The 18,030-nt window shown below is 40.0% G+C and overlaps 1 protein-coding gene across 5 annotated transcripts in view; it reads left to right on the top strand.

The window, feature by feature from the left end:
• The window catches only part of eps15l1a (epidermal growth factor receptor pathway substrate 15-like 1a), a 41,263-nt gene that overhangs the window by 10,403 nt on the left and 12,830 nt on the right, over nt 1–18,030 (top strand). For 3 of the 5 annotated variants that reach the window (XM_088349087.1, XM_088349086.1, XM_088349085.1), the window contains exons 6-17: nt 384–437; nt 525–650; nt 755–814; nt 3,331–3,573; nt 5,181–5,338; nt 7,208–7,364; nt 10,078–10,140; nt 10,331–10,351; nt 14,558–14,643; nt 15,404–15,476; nt 15,559–15,720; nt 16,353–16,550. In XM_088349087.1, the coding sequence (XP_088205213.1) occupies nt 384–437; nt 525–650; nt 755–814; nt 3,331–3,573; nt 5,181–5,338; nt 7,208–7,364; nt 10,078–10,140; nt 10,331–10,351; nt 14,558–14,643; nt 15,404–15,476; nt 15,559–15,720; nt 16,353–16,550 (1,401 nt within the window). The remainder of the gene's footprint in view (nt 1–383; nt 438–524; nt 651–754; nt 815–3,330; nt 3,574–5,180; nt 5,339–7,207; nt 7,365–10,077; nt 10,141–10,330; nt 10,352–14,557; nt 14,644–15,403; nt 15,477–15,558; nt 15,721–16,352; nt 16,551–18,030) is intronic. The other 2 variants (XM_088349089.1, XM_088349088.1) reach the window with 1 other exon arrangement.

Genomic DNA, 18,030 nt, shown 5'->3' with positions numbered 1-18,030 from the left:
TGACTATCGCGGCGTGTTTTTGAAAGGCACCCCTGCCAAAAACGAGGGATAACTGTATCGGTACAATAAATATTGGCTCTGTCCTATTAATCTTGATTTTTTTTTTTGTTAAGCTAGATCTTTTATATTTCCATAAAGACGCTGTAGCTTTAAGATAAGGATTTTGAGATGCGGTTTGTTTAATACGACTTGATTGTCGCACTTTGATCTTGCTCTTGAAACAGGAAATATGTGAATAAGAAACATGTTAGTTGAAAGTCAAATGGTGCTAGTTATGGTGATTATAATCAAATACATGAGAAGAATACAAAGTTCCTTTGTGTTGAGGTATCCTTAGATAAAATTATTAAATACATTTGCATTGCTTGATTTATTATATCCAGAAGGACTGCAGCAGTCCCTTGAACACCTCCACGGAAGCTCACTGGGCTGTTAGGGTAAGACAATTTGCAAAACACTACATTCATTTCTTAAAATACAAAACTAAAACAAACCCCAAATGAGAGATAAACCTTTTGTTTTAGCCAGAGGAGAAAAACAAATTTGACGGCATTTTTGAAAGCCTATCACCAGTCAACGGCCTGCTGTCAGGAGAGAACGTGCGACCCGTCCTTATCAACTCCAAGCTGCCTCTGGACATTCTTGGGAAGGTTTGTGGTGTATTTTCTGTCTTTTAAATGTCCAATCTAAATTCAAACAACCATAAATCTAAACTTGGATTTTTCTATCTAATGTTGCTTTTTGTTGCCTGCAGGTTTGGGACCTAAGTGACATTGATAAAGATGGACATCTGGACAGAGACGAATTTGCCGTGGTGAGCGATATCAACATTGTCCCATAATCAAAAACTCTCAACACTTTTCAGTCAGCCATAGACATAAAATATATTTACCATAAATTCCGAACTACAAAGCGCACCTGATTAAAAGCCGCATGCTCGTATTAAAGAACGAAGGCCAGTTCTCCGTCATGATTAAAATACAAGAGTAACAAATGAAGCAGTTACCCATGAGTTGTAGCTCCAGGGCATTAGTTTCATGGGTATTGGATTTGGCGTTGATGAGATACAGACTCTGCATGGGTGGCTTAGGAGAGTTGTTATGTAGCCTAGTAGTAGCAGTAGATCGGACCTGTCTCTCCCAACGCCACTTTGTTCTATTGCTGGATCCGACAATAATCCACCGAGCACTTGGTGGTGATCAGCATTTCTTTGCACATTTCTTTGCACTTCTCGTTGCGCTTTTTGTTGCGCTTTTCTTTGCGCTTTTCCGTCTTCCAGTCGGAAGAGTCGGTCTGCCAGCCGGAAGAGTCGGACTGGCAGACGGAAGAGTCGGACTGGCAGACGGACAGGCTGATGGAAGAGTCTAACTGGCAGACTTTAGAGTCGGACTGGCAGACGGAAGAGTAGGGCTGGCGAACGGACGAGTCAGGCAGGCGAACGGAAGAGTCAGGCAAGCAGACAGGCAAATCAGGCAAGCAGACGGGTGTGGTCGGCCGGCTGCCGTGCGCGGCAGAGAGGCCACCGTGCGCAGTGGGGAGGCCGACGTGTGCGGCGGAGAGGCCGACCTGTGCGGCGGAGAGGCCGACGGGGACCTCGGACGGATCGGCGCCAAATTTTCCCGTAAACCTCATTGGAGGCACAGCAATTTCCATGGCAGACGAGTCCGTGGGCCGAATGGGCGGGAAACGTGTCAGCACGGCAGGAGGAAAGCCCCCAGGAGACGGGGCCTTTGCCGATAACCGACGCGACAGGAGCTCTGTCAGCTGAGCGAATTGCTCCTGCTGGCGCCGCATGTTCTGTAGATTTTGCTGGAGCAGCTCTTGAAGGGCGGTGACATCACTGGACAATCGCCAGACCTCGCCCTCTGTCTGGTGCAACTGCTGCAGAGCGTAGGGAGTTTCTAACTCTCCCCAATCCACTCTTGTGTGAGCGTTCGTTGGGTCCATTTTGTGGTCGGTTCGTTCTGTCAGGACCAGAACAGGAACCAGGACCCACTGACGTAACGTTACTCACAGTTTTATTGGGGGAGAAAGATAAGAGCGCACACTCGATCCGGAGATCGTTGGTCGCAAAGAGTAGATTGCTCGAAACGCGGCAGTGGTATTTCCGTGGCGAGTGAAGGCAGAGTCGAGAGCGGGGGGAAAAACAGATCGATGGCTGGGAGGAAAACAAGAACAAAAACATAGGACAGACGAAAACAGGGCTTGCTGAGTCAAAACGGAGATTCGCAGACGAACCGACAAAAAGCGGCTGACAGGACAGCATTCAAATACTCACAGGAAGCCAGTCCGTCAACAAGTGTCAGCTGGCGGCCACGGGCAAGGCCAATTGGGCGCCATGGCAACCGTGACATTATATTTCTTACATTGTTACTGATTTAAATATTAAATAAATGTATACATTGTATATATATATATATATATATATATATATATATATATATATATATATATATATATATATATATATATATATATATATATATAGGGGCAGCACGACGGCGCAGTGGTTAGCGCTTGTGCGGCACAGTTCATGTCATGGGAACCTGTCGTGGGTTCAAATCCAGCTCCAGACTTTCTGTGCGGAGTTTGTATGTTCTCCCCGTGCTTGCGTGGGTTTCCTCCGGGCACTCCGGTTTCCTCCCACATTCCAAAAACATGCATTTCAGGTGAATTGGCCGGTCCAAACTGTCCCTAGGTGTGAATGAGCCAATGAGTTGTCTGTCCCTGTGTGCCCTGCGATTGGCTGGCAACCAGTTCAGGGTGTCCCCTGCCCACTGCCTGAAGATGACTGGGATGGGCTCCAGCCCCCCCGCGACCCTAATGAGGATAAGCGGTACGGCTAATGAGATGAGATATATATATATATATATATATATATATATATATATATATATATATATATATATATATATATATATATATATATTGCTGTAATTATTCATATTTGTATTTTTAAGCACTTATTTGTTTATATGTAATATTTAAATAAATAAATTAAATTGATCTCTGTCTACAGCTTTATAACCTACCTAACTATCAAATGTGGACAAGGAAATGAAAAAAATCAAACCATTGGAAACATTTTTTTGTGTTATAACCGACTGCTTGCGCATTTGGCACACTTTTCGGCAGAGGAAAACCATCAAAGCTGAGCACACACACACACCACCGACGTAATAGCAATTTTTGAGCGTTGTCTTATGCAGAACACAATGCATGATGAAAATATGCGAAGTATCAAAACTGCAAAAGGTAAACCGCGCCAAAGCAAGGGATCAAAACTTCCCAGATTGAATAATGTGTTGTCTCTTTCTCCTTCCATGGCAGGCCATGCACCTGGTGTATCGTGCGCTGGAAAAGGAGCCTGTCCCGTTTCACCTCCCTGCTGCACTCATCCCCCCATCTAAGAGGAAGAAAAGCCTGGGCTCGGTGGTAGGTGGTGCACCCCCATTGCCGGCAAGCCCGCCACCGCCCAAAGACTCTCTGCGCTCTACACCATCTCATGGCAGTATGAACTCTCTGAACAGCACAGGCAGCCTGTCTCCCAAGCACACCCTAAAGTCTGGACAGGTACATGATTCATCACATTTGCCGTAAATCCCAGAGTAGAAGCCTCTACTTTTTTTTTCATTTGAAAAACTGCGGCTTTAAATACAATGCGGCTTATTCTCTTTTTTTTGTGGCTGCTCCGAGAAAAATGGCGAGCTGTTTTTTCTACAACGGTTGCGCCCTGAATACAAAATTCCGCAATTATATCTGGAGAGTTCGTATGGATGCTCGATGTCCCTGAAACTGCTTGAATGTTTTCAAGGATTGAAAAGTGTTTGAATTTTGAGCGAATTGCTTGAAATTGTTGCCCTGTTTCTCAACAAGTCTGCTTAAAAATGACGCAGACACTGCTCGCTGGTGGCTTCGCTTTGCCATTGCTTTTCTTCCCTTGTGATTAAGGGCAGCTGGTTTAGTTTAGCAAGTTTAGGCATCAATGGACATTTTACTATGGGCCATTTAGAAAATTGAAGTAGCGTTCCCAATAGTAAATCGTAACGGGTAGAACTTCCTGCAACTGAAAATGTGAGCTACATATTCTGTCATTTTGCCCAACACCTATATGGGGAGAAATTTGTCTCAAAGATGTTTACACACATATTGTTCAGATCCACAAATATATTCACAATTTACTTAAGATAATATATATATATATATATATGTCTTGACAAAAGGCACACGTAAGATTGAAAGTAGCATATGTAAATGTTTGTGGATCTGCAAAATGCATGATTCACGCTGGATTTTTTCTTTTAATGGTGTGTTTGAATTTGGCCGTGAAAAGGTTTACAAACCCTGTGTCTGGAAACAATTATGATGCCCTTTGAGAGAAACTAGTCCATGTTTTTGCCAACATCATTCATATAATAAATTACAGGAGCAAAACGGGAGGTTTGACATAACTTTATTCAATTTTGACAACATATTTCAAATATTTCATTCACAAATCAAGTCCGCAATTTATAAACCCAAATTGAATAGCTGTGGAAGATATCTGTCAAAATTGCTACAATCTTTCTGTATCATCAATGTAAATGTCAAAGTTTCATTTAATCCTCGAGGAACGATAACAAGTGAATGCAATTTGGTCCATTACTGCAGCAACCACCAATGAGAATAAAAAAAAACACATGTCTGTGTTGCAATCTGACACTATTCTCTACAGTATGGTTGCCCTGGCGCTGTCGTCTACAAATGCAGTGCTTACGTAAGGCAGCCCTCATTTGCGTTTTCTTTTGGCGCATTAATAAATATGTATTTGTCTTTGTAATCGCCATCTTAAATGGTCACCTGATCCAAAAACACCTCACTTATATAACTCAGAGCAGAACTGAAAAACAACTTAGGCAGGCTTGAGGGGGCACGTCACTGTTGGCGTTCTGCAGCTGATTGCGTCAAAGCCACGTGGTTGACGCCACTGTGTGCTGGGCTTAAGGATAAGAAAAATACGAGAATACGTTTATTTTTCTGGCTATTCAAGCATGCAGCTGAAAACCCGGTGCAGCTTGTGCAAAGACAAAATTGAGTTTCTTTATTAGATTTGAGCGTGCGGCTTTTAATCAGGTGCTTTCTGCAGTCCGGAATTTACGGTCATCAGTTTCGGAGTTTCACAGTGCTATTGTCCTTTCCAGCATCCCGTCAATTGGGCGGTCCCGGCAGCAGACCGCGGTCGGTATGATGACATCTTCCTTAAGACAGACGCCGATCTGGATGGTTTTGTCAGCGGGCTGGAAGTCAAAGACATCTTTATGCAGTCTGGACTCTCTCAAGGCGTCCTCGCACATATATGGTAATTTACTATACTATATATATCTACTCTTACAGCTAACCAAAGTTTCCTAATAACATGGACACACTGAATGCAATCAGGGCATTTAAGGGGGGCAATCAGCACACAGAAGTGCTTTTGGTTTTATGTTTCTTTTTGAATTGCCATTTTTTGACAGTTCAAATTAACATCTGCATGACATTTTCATCTCATGAGTTGTCTTCCTTTTGTCGTTCACAATTTTATCCTTGTGCGCTACCTAGTTAGACACTATTACTGTATTTCCCACACTATAAGGCGCACCAGATTATAAGGCGGACCCTCAAAAAAACATTAATCTATGATTTTCTGTTTTATACATAAGGTGCATCCTACTAGAATGCACATGGAGTTAATACTACAGTAAGGGCTAAAAATGAATAAGAGCCATATTTGTGCAGTGATTGATCAGTCAAAATATTTTGCTGTTCACAATCGCAAAAATTGGATGCAACAGTGGGGTTTCGACCCTAGATCCTAGCTAGGAGAGATCCGTGTTTTTCAACCACTGTAAGTGGCATACTGTGCCGTGGGGTATTATCCAATTTTTGTGCCTGGGCAGTCTAGCAGGAGTTATCTTTTATTTGGATTTACTTTTGCTGGAGATGCAACAGCGCTGACTGGTGGTTTGCAGTGGGATTTAAAAAAAAAGGGCCTTTAGCTGAAAAGGTTGAAAAAGACTGCTTTAGATCACTAGAGATACGAACAATACTCAATAAGGCATTAGGTCTTAGAGCATTATCAAACTATTTTGTTGACGTTATTATTGGTCCGTGGTACCGAAAAGGTTGGGGACCACTTATATACAGTCTTGTGTTGCCAACTCGCAAAGTCTTTCCGAATCACATGAGATTCTGAACTGACTGTAGAGATACGCATTGTGGGAAGGAATTTGGTCTCCCTGAAAGATATAAATAAACACACTCTAAACGTTTGTCTCTTACAATGCTTAGTTTGAGCTTAGAAAAAGTGTAACTAAATTTGATATCGGTTATTAAACACTTTTTCTCGAACATATTTGTACCGTGACTAAAAAGTTTGATAATGAGATGAGACCTAAAGCCTTTGCAGGTATCGCCTGTATCACTAGTGCTCTAGTAGGTAGCACCCAGCGCTCTGGGTTTGATCCCTGTTGCATCCAAGGTTATGCAATTGTGAACATTTGTACTCAGAGGTCTGGTGGTTAGGATGCTTTGCTCTTACTATTGCTTTCCTGCTTAATCACTGTTGCAACAGTTGTTATGCAATGGCGATAAATTATCGACTAAATAAGTGTACAGATAGGGTAACGCATTTCCAATTTTGTCCACATGTAAGGTGCACCGGATTATAAGGTCAAGTCAAGGCGCACATTTACATCTCTTGCCAATTTAGGGTTTTTGGGTTCGTAAAATAAGTTGCACAGAGACTATTTTCACGTGATGTTATTCTCCAAAGTGTGTCTGCATCTTATAGGCGGAAGTTGGCCACCAGCTAACAGAAAACATCTGTACAGCGCATAATGTGTGATTGTCTTTTCACTGTCGGCTTTGTTTATCATTAAGCTCTTGAGACTATATCTTGTTATGTTAAACGTTTTGGTCTGTATCCATATGTGGACAGTCATTTCATACTTTATCCAGGGAATTGCATTCAAAAGGGTGGCAGTGTTTAGTTTTGACAATTCTTATGTTTCCTCATTTCACTGAGCCTTACGGTAATACTGTCAATAGTTTGATTTATTTTGCAGATCGCACCTTTTCTGCCGATTGGGCAATGGTAATAGATTAGTACAATGCGTGTTGCTTTTGCCTTAGTAACAATCCTTTACATGGTGGAGCGCTTTTTGAAGTCTGTCCCTATTTACTGCAGGGGTCTGGCTGATACCAGACAGATGGGCAAGTTGACCAGGGAGCAGTTTGCCCTTGCCATGCATTTTATCCAGCAGAAAGTGAGCAAGGGTGTGGACCCCCCTCAGGTACTGACTGCAGATATGATTCCACCTTCTGAAAGGGGAACTCCGGTCATGGTAGGTCATGGTAATACACAAATTCTGGGGTGTCTCGGCCTCTTTCACTGAGGGCTACATTCAGAGAAATGCAAAGATGAGCCATCTCTTTTTGGAACACTACAAGCTAAATAGGCATCTGTTTCAACCTGAAGTCTTTGTTGTCACAGCAAAAGGTTTTTAGTCTGTGTGTAAAAAGGATGGCTGAATGATAGTATCACACCATTCAAAACTGGAAAGATAATTGTCCGGAAATAACAACAGTGTTTCTCATACCATATAAAAATCCTAGCGAACCGCCAGGGTTTAACTTGTCCCCGCCAGGGTCTAAAACTTAAAAAAATGTCCTCTCCCTCACTTTTGGTTAATTGATTAATACGAGCGTTTTTGTCCACTGGGTAGAGCAGGGAAGAGTTCGGGTTGGGACTGCCGCAGCAGCACATTGAACATAGGAACAGTCCAAGAGAGATTACAATACGGGGGACATAAAGGACATTTTTCAAAATCACTCAAAGCAGGAACATTATCCTTATTTGGACTCATTTTAATTATATTATGACGCCAAAACATTGTGGATTGTCTCTCACTGACAGAAGAATCTGAATGATTCCTTTAAAGCTTAGCTTTTTATGTTCATAAATGCCAATATTCAGTTGACTAACGATATTTTTGTTTTTCCTATACACAATTTAATTTCTATTTTTGGTTTGGTGTTGTTTCAGTCAATATTGGTTAAAAGTTGAATTGCAAATATTTAAAAGTTCCTGCATTTAAACTTTTTTTTATAGCACCATAAAGTTGATATTTCTAATTTCTATCTTGTCGTGTAGTTTGTTTTTCAGGGATTTTATGTTGCTTGACTTTAAAGTTGCTTTGTATAAAAAAGTTTAAATTAGTTAAAGTTTCACTGTAGAGGCTAGTATAATATAGTAGTATAATGCATTTTTTATTCATTAATTTCATGCATAATGTTACATTATTATTTGTAGTATCGGTTAAAGCAACAAAAAAAACTTGAGAGCCGGAATTTCCATCACTAATAGGTTGCGCTTTACGATAACCTGTAAACTTATACGTTTTCCCCATATTTTATACCTTTACCGATTATGCCCCGGGACACACCCACAGACACCTCTAGACTGTCCACCTGACGGGGTCTCACAAAATTGTATGGGAAACACTGAAAAATATTATTACGATTCATGATCATCAATATATTTTCACAAATTTAATCTACTACCTACTATCTACTACTATGTATGTGACTGAAAAAGCAAAGATTAACCAACGAAAATAGAATATATTAAGTTGTTGCTCACTAAAAAAAAGTACCATCTTATTCCATTTATGAAACAATTCTTCACAAACATGGTCTCGTAACATCCTGGATTGTCCAGTAAATCCAACCGTGTAAAACATTTACTCCAAATCACTTAATAATGCCGACTTAAAAAAATAAAATCCGCCTAAATGCATTCCAGCATCGTTTAACCATCTTTGTTTTGAACAGTTTGTTTTGCTGCATAATTCTCCTTTAAAAATAAATAGACTCGTCAGATGATTTCCAATACGGCTGTTAGCCTCTGACCTTTTGATCGACACCACTTTTAGCAAATTGCAAGGTTTTTTTCACCTCCTTAGCCCGTGACAACCTATGGGGACCTGTATTATTTTAAAAAAACAAAACGGCATGACCTACTTCAGCTTCAAACAATTTTTAGCCAATAGTGACCGATTCAAATATTGACTGGCACATTGTTCAGGCATTTAAGACTAAAAAGAGCGATTTGCAGTAATACACTGTGTATTCAAGTAAGACCCCAAAATAAACGTGCGTAACTCCACTCGCGATTCATTTTTAACCACCATTTTTAGGCGCAAGTGCGCACAATATTTAATTGACTTCTGGAAAGAAAAGTCAGACCTTTGACCTGGACCAGGTAAGGCCTCGAACTATTGCCTCATCTGTTTTCCAGTTAAGTTGCCTATCCAACACTCATCGGCAGATGTTTGATTAAAAAAAATTCAGGCAGGACCAAAAAAACTTTCCATTTCTGTGTGTTGCAACTCAGATTACCCAATGTTAGTAGCGCTTGAAGTGATTATTTCAACTTGGGATAAAACTCAGTGTGTTACCTTTCAAAAGAGACCAAAACCATCCATATTCTCCAAACAGTCAAGAACAGCATTCTATTTACTTTGGGTACATCTTGGATTGAGAGTTGAGGCGAATTTTACAGAAACGTTAAGGGGAGTAAGAGCTACTGCATTAGTGCAATGATTGATCAATCAAAAGATGTCGCTGTCTAAACTCGCATAACATTGAATGCAACGTGAATCGAACCTAGGTCCCGGCGGTGAGAAATCTGGAAAATAACCACTAGACTACAAATGATATGGATGACGTATGAAAAAACATGAATTTGATCTCATCATGCTATTTTCATTCGTGTCGTTTCCAAAAATGAGCGCAAGGTTATAGTGCATTTTGATATAATAGAAATACTGGCAATATTCAGTTTCCAATCAGATTGATGCCTGCATGTGAATGTACTCAGTGATGTTGTCCTTGCACTCATCATTCTTCTTGTAGTGGCTTTCAGATAAACATGAATTAAAATGCCTGCTGTGAGTGGGAGTGTGTCAAACTTTGCTTTAATAAAGCTGAAGTGTAATGCAGAAAGTAAAAATGAAACAACAGTCCTAATGCAAGTTTGATTTGAAATTCAAACAGAGCATTCCGGGATACATAACACCAATAGGATCTGAGATGGCAGCGCTATCAGAAATGAGGAGGGTAAGTGTTTTTTGTTTTATATATCTTTCATGTTTTTTTGCATGCTAGACCACATTTAAATAAACCAATGTCCAAGTGTTGCTTGCCACAGCCAACCCGCCCTTACACCCATTTTTTCCCCTCTATGGAGGAGAGGCTTGCTATTCTACTAATAAATTCTCTGCTCTCCACTATTCTTTCACCTTTTTAGGCCATAATGTTCAAGTTATGGGTAGGTAACTTAAGTGGACCTTCAGGGCCCCACTTCCCAATGCTTTCACTGACCCAAATACTGGCAAGCATTTGGGCAATTTTTTTTATCTCTTTCCCACCCCTCGCTCCCACATTTAACTCATTTAAGTGGTGATCTAACTTTGGGAAAATTTGGTCTGTTTTACATTTTAATTTGATTTATATTAAAAGACTTAAGTCTGTTAGCCTTGGTTTTTGTACCCAGGTGTCCATCTTTTTTTCGTGGGTTTGCGTTCCAAAAACGTCCCGCGGTGGTCAAAACTCGCCAAGTATAAACTTTGATTTATTTATTATTATTCATTTCGTAAATATTCAAGAACAAACCCAATTTACAGGCTTCAAGTTCAACAAATAAAAGTACTTTACTTCATAAAATGTTTTTTTTTTACAAATAACCTCGGTGCATTTCCCTTGCACTCAAAAAAGCAATACTGGACCAAAAGAAATATGTCAATATATGCAATAAATTAAGAGGCTTATATAAGCCTTACAAGAAAGGAAGCACATACTGCATCTATGGTATCTGTATTCATCGGAAAATGTTAAGAATGTGTCCTGTTTTGTCCTACAGAAACTATATCCTTTTTCCATCATCAAACATTTTTAGGAAGTGCCAGGGAGCCACTGGGGAACGCCACAAACCCACATGTGGCTCCATAGCAAGTGTAGCGGGTCGTGAAGCCCAACGTTGTTTGTAAAAGAACGCATCTTCCTCTGCCTTTTGGGGCTTTTGTTGTTTCAGGGTGTTTTGTTGTCATAATGGCTTGATAATGAAAAACATTTGTGCATACCTAATCTATGAAATGAAATGAAATGAAATGATCTGCATTTCTATAGCGCTTTTCAAGTCGATGACTTCCCAAAGCGCTTTACATTGTGCTTCACATTTCCCAATAGCGGCCGTGATCTGTGCAGCCATGTAAGGCGCTAACCTGCTTATTGGGGGTATTGGGGGTTCAGTGTCTTACCCAAGGACACTTCGGCATGTAACACGGACAAGCCGGGATTCGAACTGGGATCCCTTAATCCTAAAACGATCGCTCTACCTCCTGAGCTACTGCCGCTTGTCAAGCCATTTTATGTATGTGTACAACTCGCTACGTCATTGGCATGCAGGAACAGCAGAAGAAAAGGGGTGAAGCAACTGTTTAGCCAATTAGAATGCAGAACACAGAATGCATGATGAAAATACGCAAAACTGCAATAAGTAAACCGCTATACGGTAAGGCATTAGTGTACTCTTATTTAAAAAGTTAGGGAGTGGCCACAACATAATGTACACATGGGTAGAAAAGTCATTTTATTGTTTTCGCTCAAACAATATCACTATGTCACTGCAATAAAAAAAAAATTCTACAATTTTTTTCATGATTACTTGTTATAAATTCTGTCATGGAGACAAGAATGACTAATATGAGCGGTGTATTTGTGGTAAATTCATAAACACCCCTAAGTGAAACATGTCTGTTTCTTTTTTACTTTTATATGAATAACGCTTTTTGCAGCAATGCAAAAGTAAAAACTGATTTTATTTTTTTACTCTCCAAAAATATACAATATCAATAAATAAAAAGTGTTTATTTATCTTCGTCGATGTTCCGCGCGATAGATTTCATGTCGCTCTCGCTACCAAAATTTGGCAGCGGCACTGGGGGGAGGGTAGAAGCGGCCAAAATCACCCGTACTCTGGAATTTCATTTATAAAATATGAAAATTCGGGTTTGCCTGGGGCTTAATTCTTCAAATCCAGGTAATTTGCTGGGTCAGGCTGCATTTTTTAGGCCAGCTCTTACCTCGAATGTGTGCATAGACCTCATGTAAAATCTTTGAAACTAAAATCAATAAAACAATAACTGGAACCATTAGAAATAATTCACATTTTCAATCAAAATCCAGGTTTCAAACCCATGATGTGTTTTTTCCTCGCCCTTCCTTTTTTCTTTAACTCTGTTGGGACCCATCATAACGGGCAAAAAAGGAAATACCGTGAAATTCGGACTATAAGCCGCAACATTTTTCCCAAGCTTTCAACCCTGCGGCTTATGCAATGATGAAACTTAATTTATGCATTTTTTTCTAATTTTCCAGGGGCGCCTAAGTATTAAAGCTAAGAGTGTGACACATGGAATATATGTGCTGAGGAAGACGCAATTTTAATGTACCGTATTTTCCGCACTATAGGGCGCACCGGGTTACAGGGCGCACCCCCAAAAAATAGTTTTTGGTCCTATATCTTCCATAGATAAGGCGCACCGGATTATAAGGCGCTACAATGGGACAGCGACAAAACAGTCAGATGATTCAGTAAAACTGATTACCCCCTTAACATTCCCAAAGCTTGCAAAGAAGCGAATACGTGTCGTAGACACGTGCGGATGCGGTGTCCGGACGATGTCACTCAAATGCATCATTTCAAATATCATTCGGAAGGTTAAAGTCTTGGGATTCAAGAAATGCCAACCATTCCTTAGTTTCTATTTTCTTTTTTGCTCGCAACTTTACTGTGCATATGACAATAAACACTTGGAATTAAATTTAATTCACTCAACTCATCACAGCAACATCAAGATCGTTCTAAAACAAGATACCGGGAAAATATAAAGCTGCATAGCTCACCTAAGTTCTCACGTTCAATAATGATACGCAATCATGGTCTTCTTACAACCGTGAGTGTAGTAAATCCAGGAGAGTAAAATATTTACAAATACAGACTAATGAAACATGTTTCTTTATGGCGTAGTTTAGCAAGCTTGCTATTCAGTCATCTTTTTCGGCCAATTGCAGGGTTTGTTTCGGCCCTCTAGCCTATCCGAGGCTCCGAATAACTTCAGCCAATAGCGATCGATTTAACGGATGATTGACACATCTTTTTCGGCCAATTGCAGGGTTTGTTTTGGCCCTCTAGCCTATCCGAGGCTCCGAATAACTTTAGCCAATAGCGATCGATTCAAATGATGATTGACACATTGGTTAGCCAATGAAACGCCAGTATATAAATCCCAGCATACACCGCGGACTACTCCACGTTCGGGGGAAAATCGAGTCGGCGGTTGTTGCGTAAGTTGCGAGACCTTGCGATTTAATATTGAGCCATTTATAAGGCGCACTGTATTATAAGGCGCATGGTCAGCTTTTGAAAAAAATTAAGACTTTTAGGTGCGCCTTATTGTGCGGAAAATACGGTAACTTTGTGCTTTGTGCATGAATAAAACTAGCATGAACAGACCCTCATCATGGAAAGGATGTCAATCGAAAATGGAGGGCTAGCTACTATATTGGGAATAATTTAGCAAGTCTATTCTGAAATTGAAAAAATGTGGCGAAACAAATGGATCACAAGAAGCAATGTCCAACGAAGCATTATGGTTAAGGCAGATTTGTCAGACAGAATGTAGTTATGCCGGCTTTATAGTTTTCGGGTGTCTTGTTTCAGACTCATCGGGATGTTTCTCTGATGAGTATATTTTTAAATAGACCTCTTCAATTCCAAGAGTTTGGACTTCCCAATTATATGTATCATGATGTATTCATGTGACTGGTGACATCATACAGAAACATATTTGTTTATCAAACATCTGGCGGGGCGTCGGAACATTAAGGTACTGAAATATTTTTACTTTATCTGTGTACCGTATTTATTTGTAAATATCCCATGTTTCAATGTGGGCACATGCGGCTTATGTATGAACAAAAGTTTTTTTCCTTTTAAAATGTACTCTGTGCGGCTTATAATCAGATGCACCTCATTGTCCGAATTTTACGATAAAACAAACAAAATCACAATAAAATGAGATGTGGGCCCTCTCAAAACACAATCGGGACGGTGATGATTGACTGAACAGGAAGAAATGATCGAACAGGACATTCTCGCCATCTACTGCTAAGGAGTTCAATTGATACTCAGTTTTTTTCCCTTGCATATAAGGCCAAGGCAAAGGCCCGCAACGGACTTTTGGGTCCCAACCCACTTGTTGAGAAACACTGTTCTAGAGTGTATATCCATTTTGGTGGCCTGATGTGAATGGTTGCGTCTTTTTCCCTGACCCACTCATTCATTTAATCTTCTTTGCTTACCCTCCATCTGGACCTGTCAATCTTCCTTCCCTTCCTCCCTTTGCCCAATCGGCCTAACTTCTCTGTTCTTCAATGACTCTTCTCACCATGTTGGATTTTCTTCCCCCTGCAGGACAGCTCCAGCTCTGTGGGTTCAGGCGAGTTTACAGGTATCAAAGATCTCGATGACATCAGCCAGGAGATTGCTCAGCTGCAGCGGTAAAATATTTTGTCGTCATACTATATAGGTGAAATGAATGTGGCGTTCTGTTCAAAGTATTGATTCACTTTTAAAGAACACTGCTTAACTCCTACCAAACCTTGATTTGAATTCGTGATTCTCCACAGATTCAGCCAATGTAAAAATTGGTGTAAAAGAGTAGGATTATAGAAAGCCTTCACTCTTTTTGACCCAAATATCATTACGGAATCTTATGCAGTTTTTCTTTTAAATTATTCAACACAACAAGCATCCATCCATCCACCCATTATCTGCACCGCTTATCCTCAGGTTGCCAGCCAGTCGCAGGGAACAAAGAGACAGACAACTCACTCACTCATTCACACCCAGGGACAATTTAGAATAGCCAATTAACCTGACATGCATGTTTTTTGAATGTGGGAGGAAACTGGAGTATCCGGACGAAACCCACGCAAGCACAGGGAGAACATGGAAACTCGGCAATTGAAGGCTGGTAGCTGGATTTAATCCCATGAACTCAGAACTGTGCCGTGGACGCGCTAACCACTCAGCCGCCGTGCCGCCCACAACAAGCATTTAATTCCAATTAATTGTATCTGTTATCCACTTTATTTAGTTGCAGGTGATATGACAAATGAACAATATTTGATTGTTTTGATAATACTTTGAACATTGTATCAAAAACCTGAAAGACAGTTATTAAGATCATTTATAGGCCCTTTTTTATTCAGTTAATGGATTTTGGCCTAGATTAATTATATATCTTACTTGTGTCAGGGAGAAGTACTCTTTGGAGCAGGATATCAAGGAGGCAGAAGAGGCCATTAGGCACAAGAGTGCAGAGTTGCAGGTGAGACAGCCTTTTATTGACTCTTGCTTTGTCAGCGGGCATGACCCACCGTCGTTTAATCGTCGTCTTCTTGTGGTTTCAGGAAATGCAAAACGACCTCGACCGAGAGGCTGCGTGCTTACACGAGCTTGAGGCGCAAAAGCAGGATGCCCAAGATCGCATGGAAGAGATGGACCAGCAAAAACACAAGCTAGAGGACATGCTGGATGAGGTCCGCATCAAGTGTCAAGAGGAATCTCAGATGGTGAGGAATCTATTTGGTCTGTGTCCAATAATAAAACAAGCAAGGTACTTTGTTAAATTTGGTGAATGACGTGAATGAAATCATCCTTTGATTAGTATAAAACGGTTAACGTGAAACTGCTATTTGCTGAATTATATTTTGTTTTTGACCCCCGGATCTGATTGATCTCAAACAACATGTTTAAGGCGTTGTTCATTTGTCATGTCAACCATTGGTCGGCAACCACTGGGCCTCAGATGAATGTTGGTTGGGCTTTGGGTCGGCACAGAAAAGATAAAGCCTCTATAATTGTCTATATATATCGCTCATACCAAAATAATTTGTGTATATATGTATTATTTTTTATGCCATTAATGAAATCAAGCTCTACAAAATTATAGATATCAATGCGAAAGGTATTATTTTTTAGTTATAGGCATTAGGTTTTATCTCATCATAGCACTACCGCTCTTAGACTGAGTGACACCGAAATTCTGCAATGTGTGCTAAATCCCGGAACAAATAAATAGAAAAGAATCAGTGATGCACCGTGGACGCGAAAGTTGAACCGCGATACGGCGATGGAACGCTATACTGTGTTTTCTTGAAGATACCTCAACCTGAATATTTAAGAACCTGTTATGTTCTGACAGATCTCTACGCTGCAGAATCAAATCCTCTCACAGGAGACAGACCTACAAAACCAGGAGGAGGAACTGAGCCGGGCCAGGGCCGACCTTGGCCAGCTGCAGCAGGAAGAGGATCAGTTAGAGCAAAGTCTGGCCGCGGGCAAGATCCAGCTAGAGACCATCATCAAATCTCTGAGAGCCACGCAGGATGAGATAAACCAGGTAACTTGTAATTCTTTCTTAGGTTGGCTGAGGATGTTCTGTACTAAGAAACATTTATGATGTGAAATGTATTCTCAATACCAGAATACTGCAATTATCTCAATCTAACTTGAAAAAAGGTGTACAAGTTTAACGAACTCTAAAAACCATTCTTCTTGGTTTTTATTCAGACGTTTTACTCTAGGCATGTCAAACTCAGTTTGCTTAAGGGACTGGAATTTTTACATTATTAACTATAATATTCTCCATAGTGTTAGGCTCAGTTTGACTCTTAGATATTGACTTCAAGATGTAGCTTAAATTCTTTTTTTTTAAGTAAAAGACTAGCAAATATAAAATGAGTCAAAACACAAAATACTAATTTGCAGGACCAAACAAACAACAGCCAAGAAGGACCAAAATTGATCACTCGTTTCCCCCAAAAGTCTAAATAATTTGTAAAAATCAGTGCGTGGAAGAAATATGTGTTAGGATCCAGTTAATGCACAATATGTCCAGTCCATCTATTTGTTCAGTTTTGAATGTAGTTAGTGTTTTATAGTGCTTTTACAGTTAGGTTGAAACCGACACTACAAATGTAATAATTACAAAAAGCACATTTTATAATGTAGTGAATTTTTTTTAAACTTTATTTTGTTCAAATAGAGATTCCTGACGAAGTCCAAAAGTCTTGATGCAATAAACAAATGTATTTATTTTTTGTATGCTTTTAAAATTCGAAACGGGTCGGTGGCGACCCTAAAAAAAGATGGTTCAAATTCCATTCATCGATTAATCGGGAAATCGACCGCAATGACCCTCACTAGAAGATTTAAGTGCTTTGTTTTGTACGGACCGTGTTAGTCTAAAATTAGGTAAAAAAAAAATTATGAAGCTGAGATGTCTTCCATTGATATGATTTATAAGAAGATTTAACTATTGAATAATGTTCAGTCAGTTTACTTTTGCAGTTTTGCCAAAAGCACGGGCTACCAAAATTGATAAGAATTGTGTCATGTGTTCAATTAATTGCCGATAAATCAGAGTATTTAGAGTTCAGAATGAATCGGGATCCTGCAAACCAAGATACCAGAGATCTTTCCTATATCTTTTGTCCGAAAGTCCTTGACTGGTGTACACAACCATTAATTGTGATAGTACATAGATACAATATCTTGCGAACACTAGAGACGGTTGTCCGAGTTGGAGAATTCCATTTTCATTAACGTATCTTGAGTAAAATGAATTCTATGTAGTATGTTGTCTCGTATGAGTTGTAAGTTAGTGTGTTTTGTCATTTTGAACATATAATTGCAAATTTGGATCCAAGAATCTAGTTTCAGGGACAAAGGTAGGTCATTTTCTGATTTAGGAACTGGTAAGGGTATGACGATATGAATTTTGGTATTTTTGTTGTTGTTGTGAAAAGGGACATGAGTTTTATACTATTATGCTGCATAGTTTATGTGTGAAAGGAAAATGGATGATGTATTTATTGTTT

The sequence above is a fragment of the Urocampus carinirostris genome, chromosome 12 (genome assembly GCF_059441175.1).
Source record: "Urocampus carinirostris isolate Australia breed hairy pipefish chromosome 12, RoL_Ucar_1.0, whole genome shotgun sequence".
Lineage (NCBI taxonomy): Eukaryota > Metazoa > Chordata > Actinopteri > Syngnathiformes > Syngnathidae > Urocampus > Urocampus carinirostris.
This window is presented reverse-complemented; position numbering and strand designations above follow the sequence as displayed.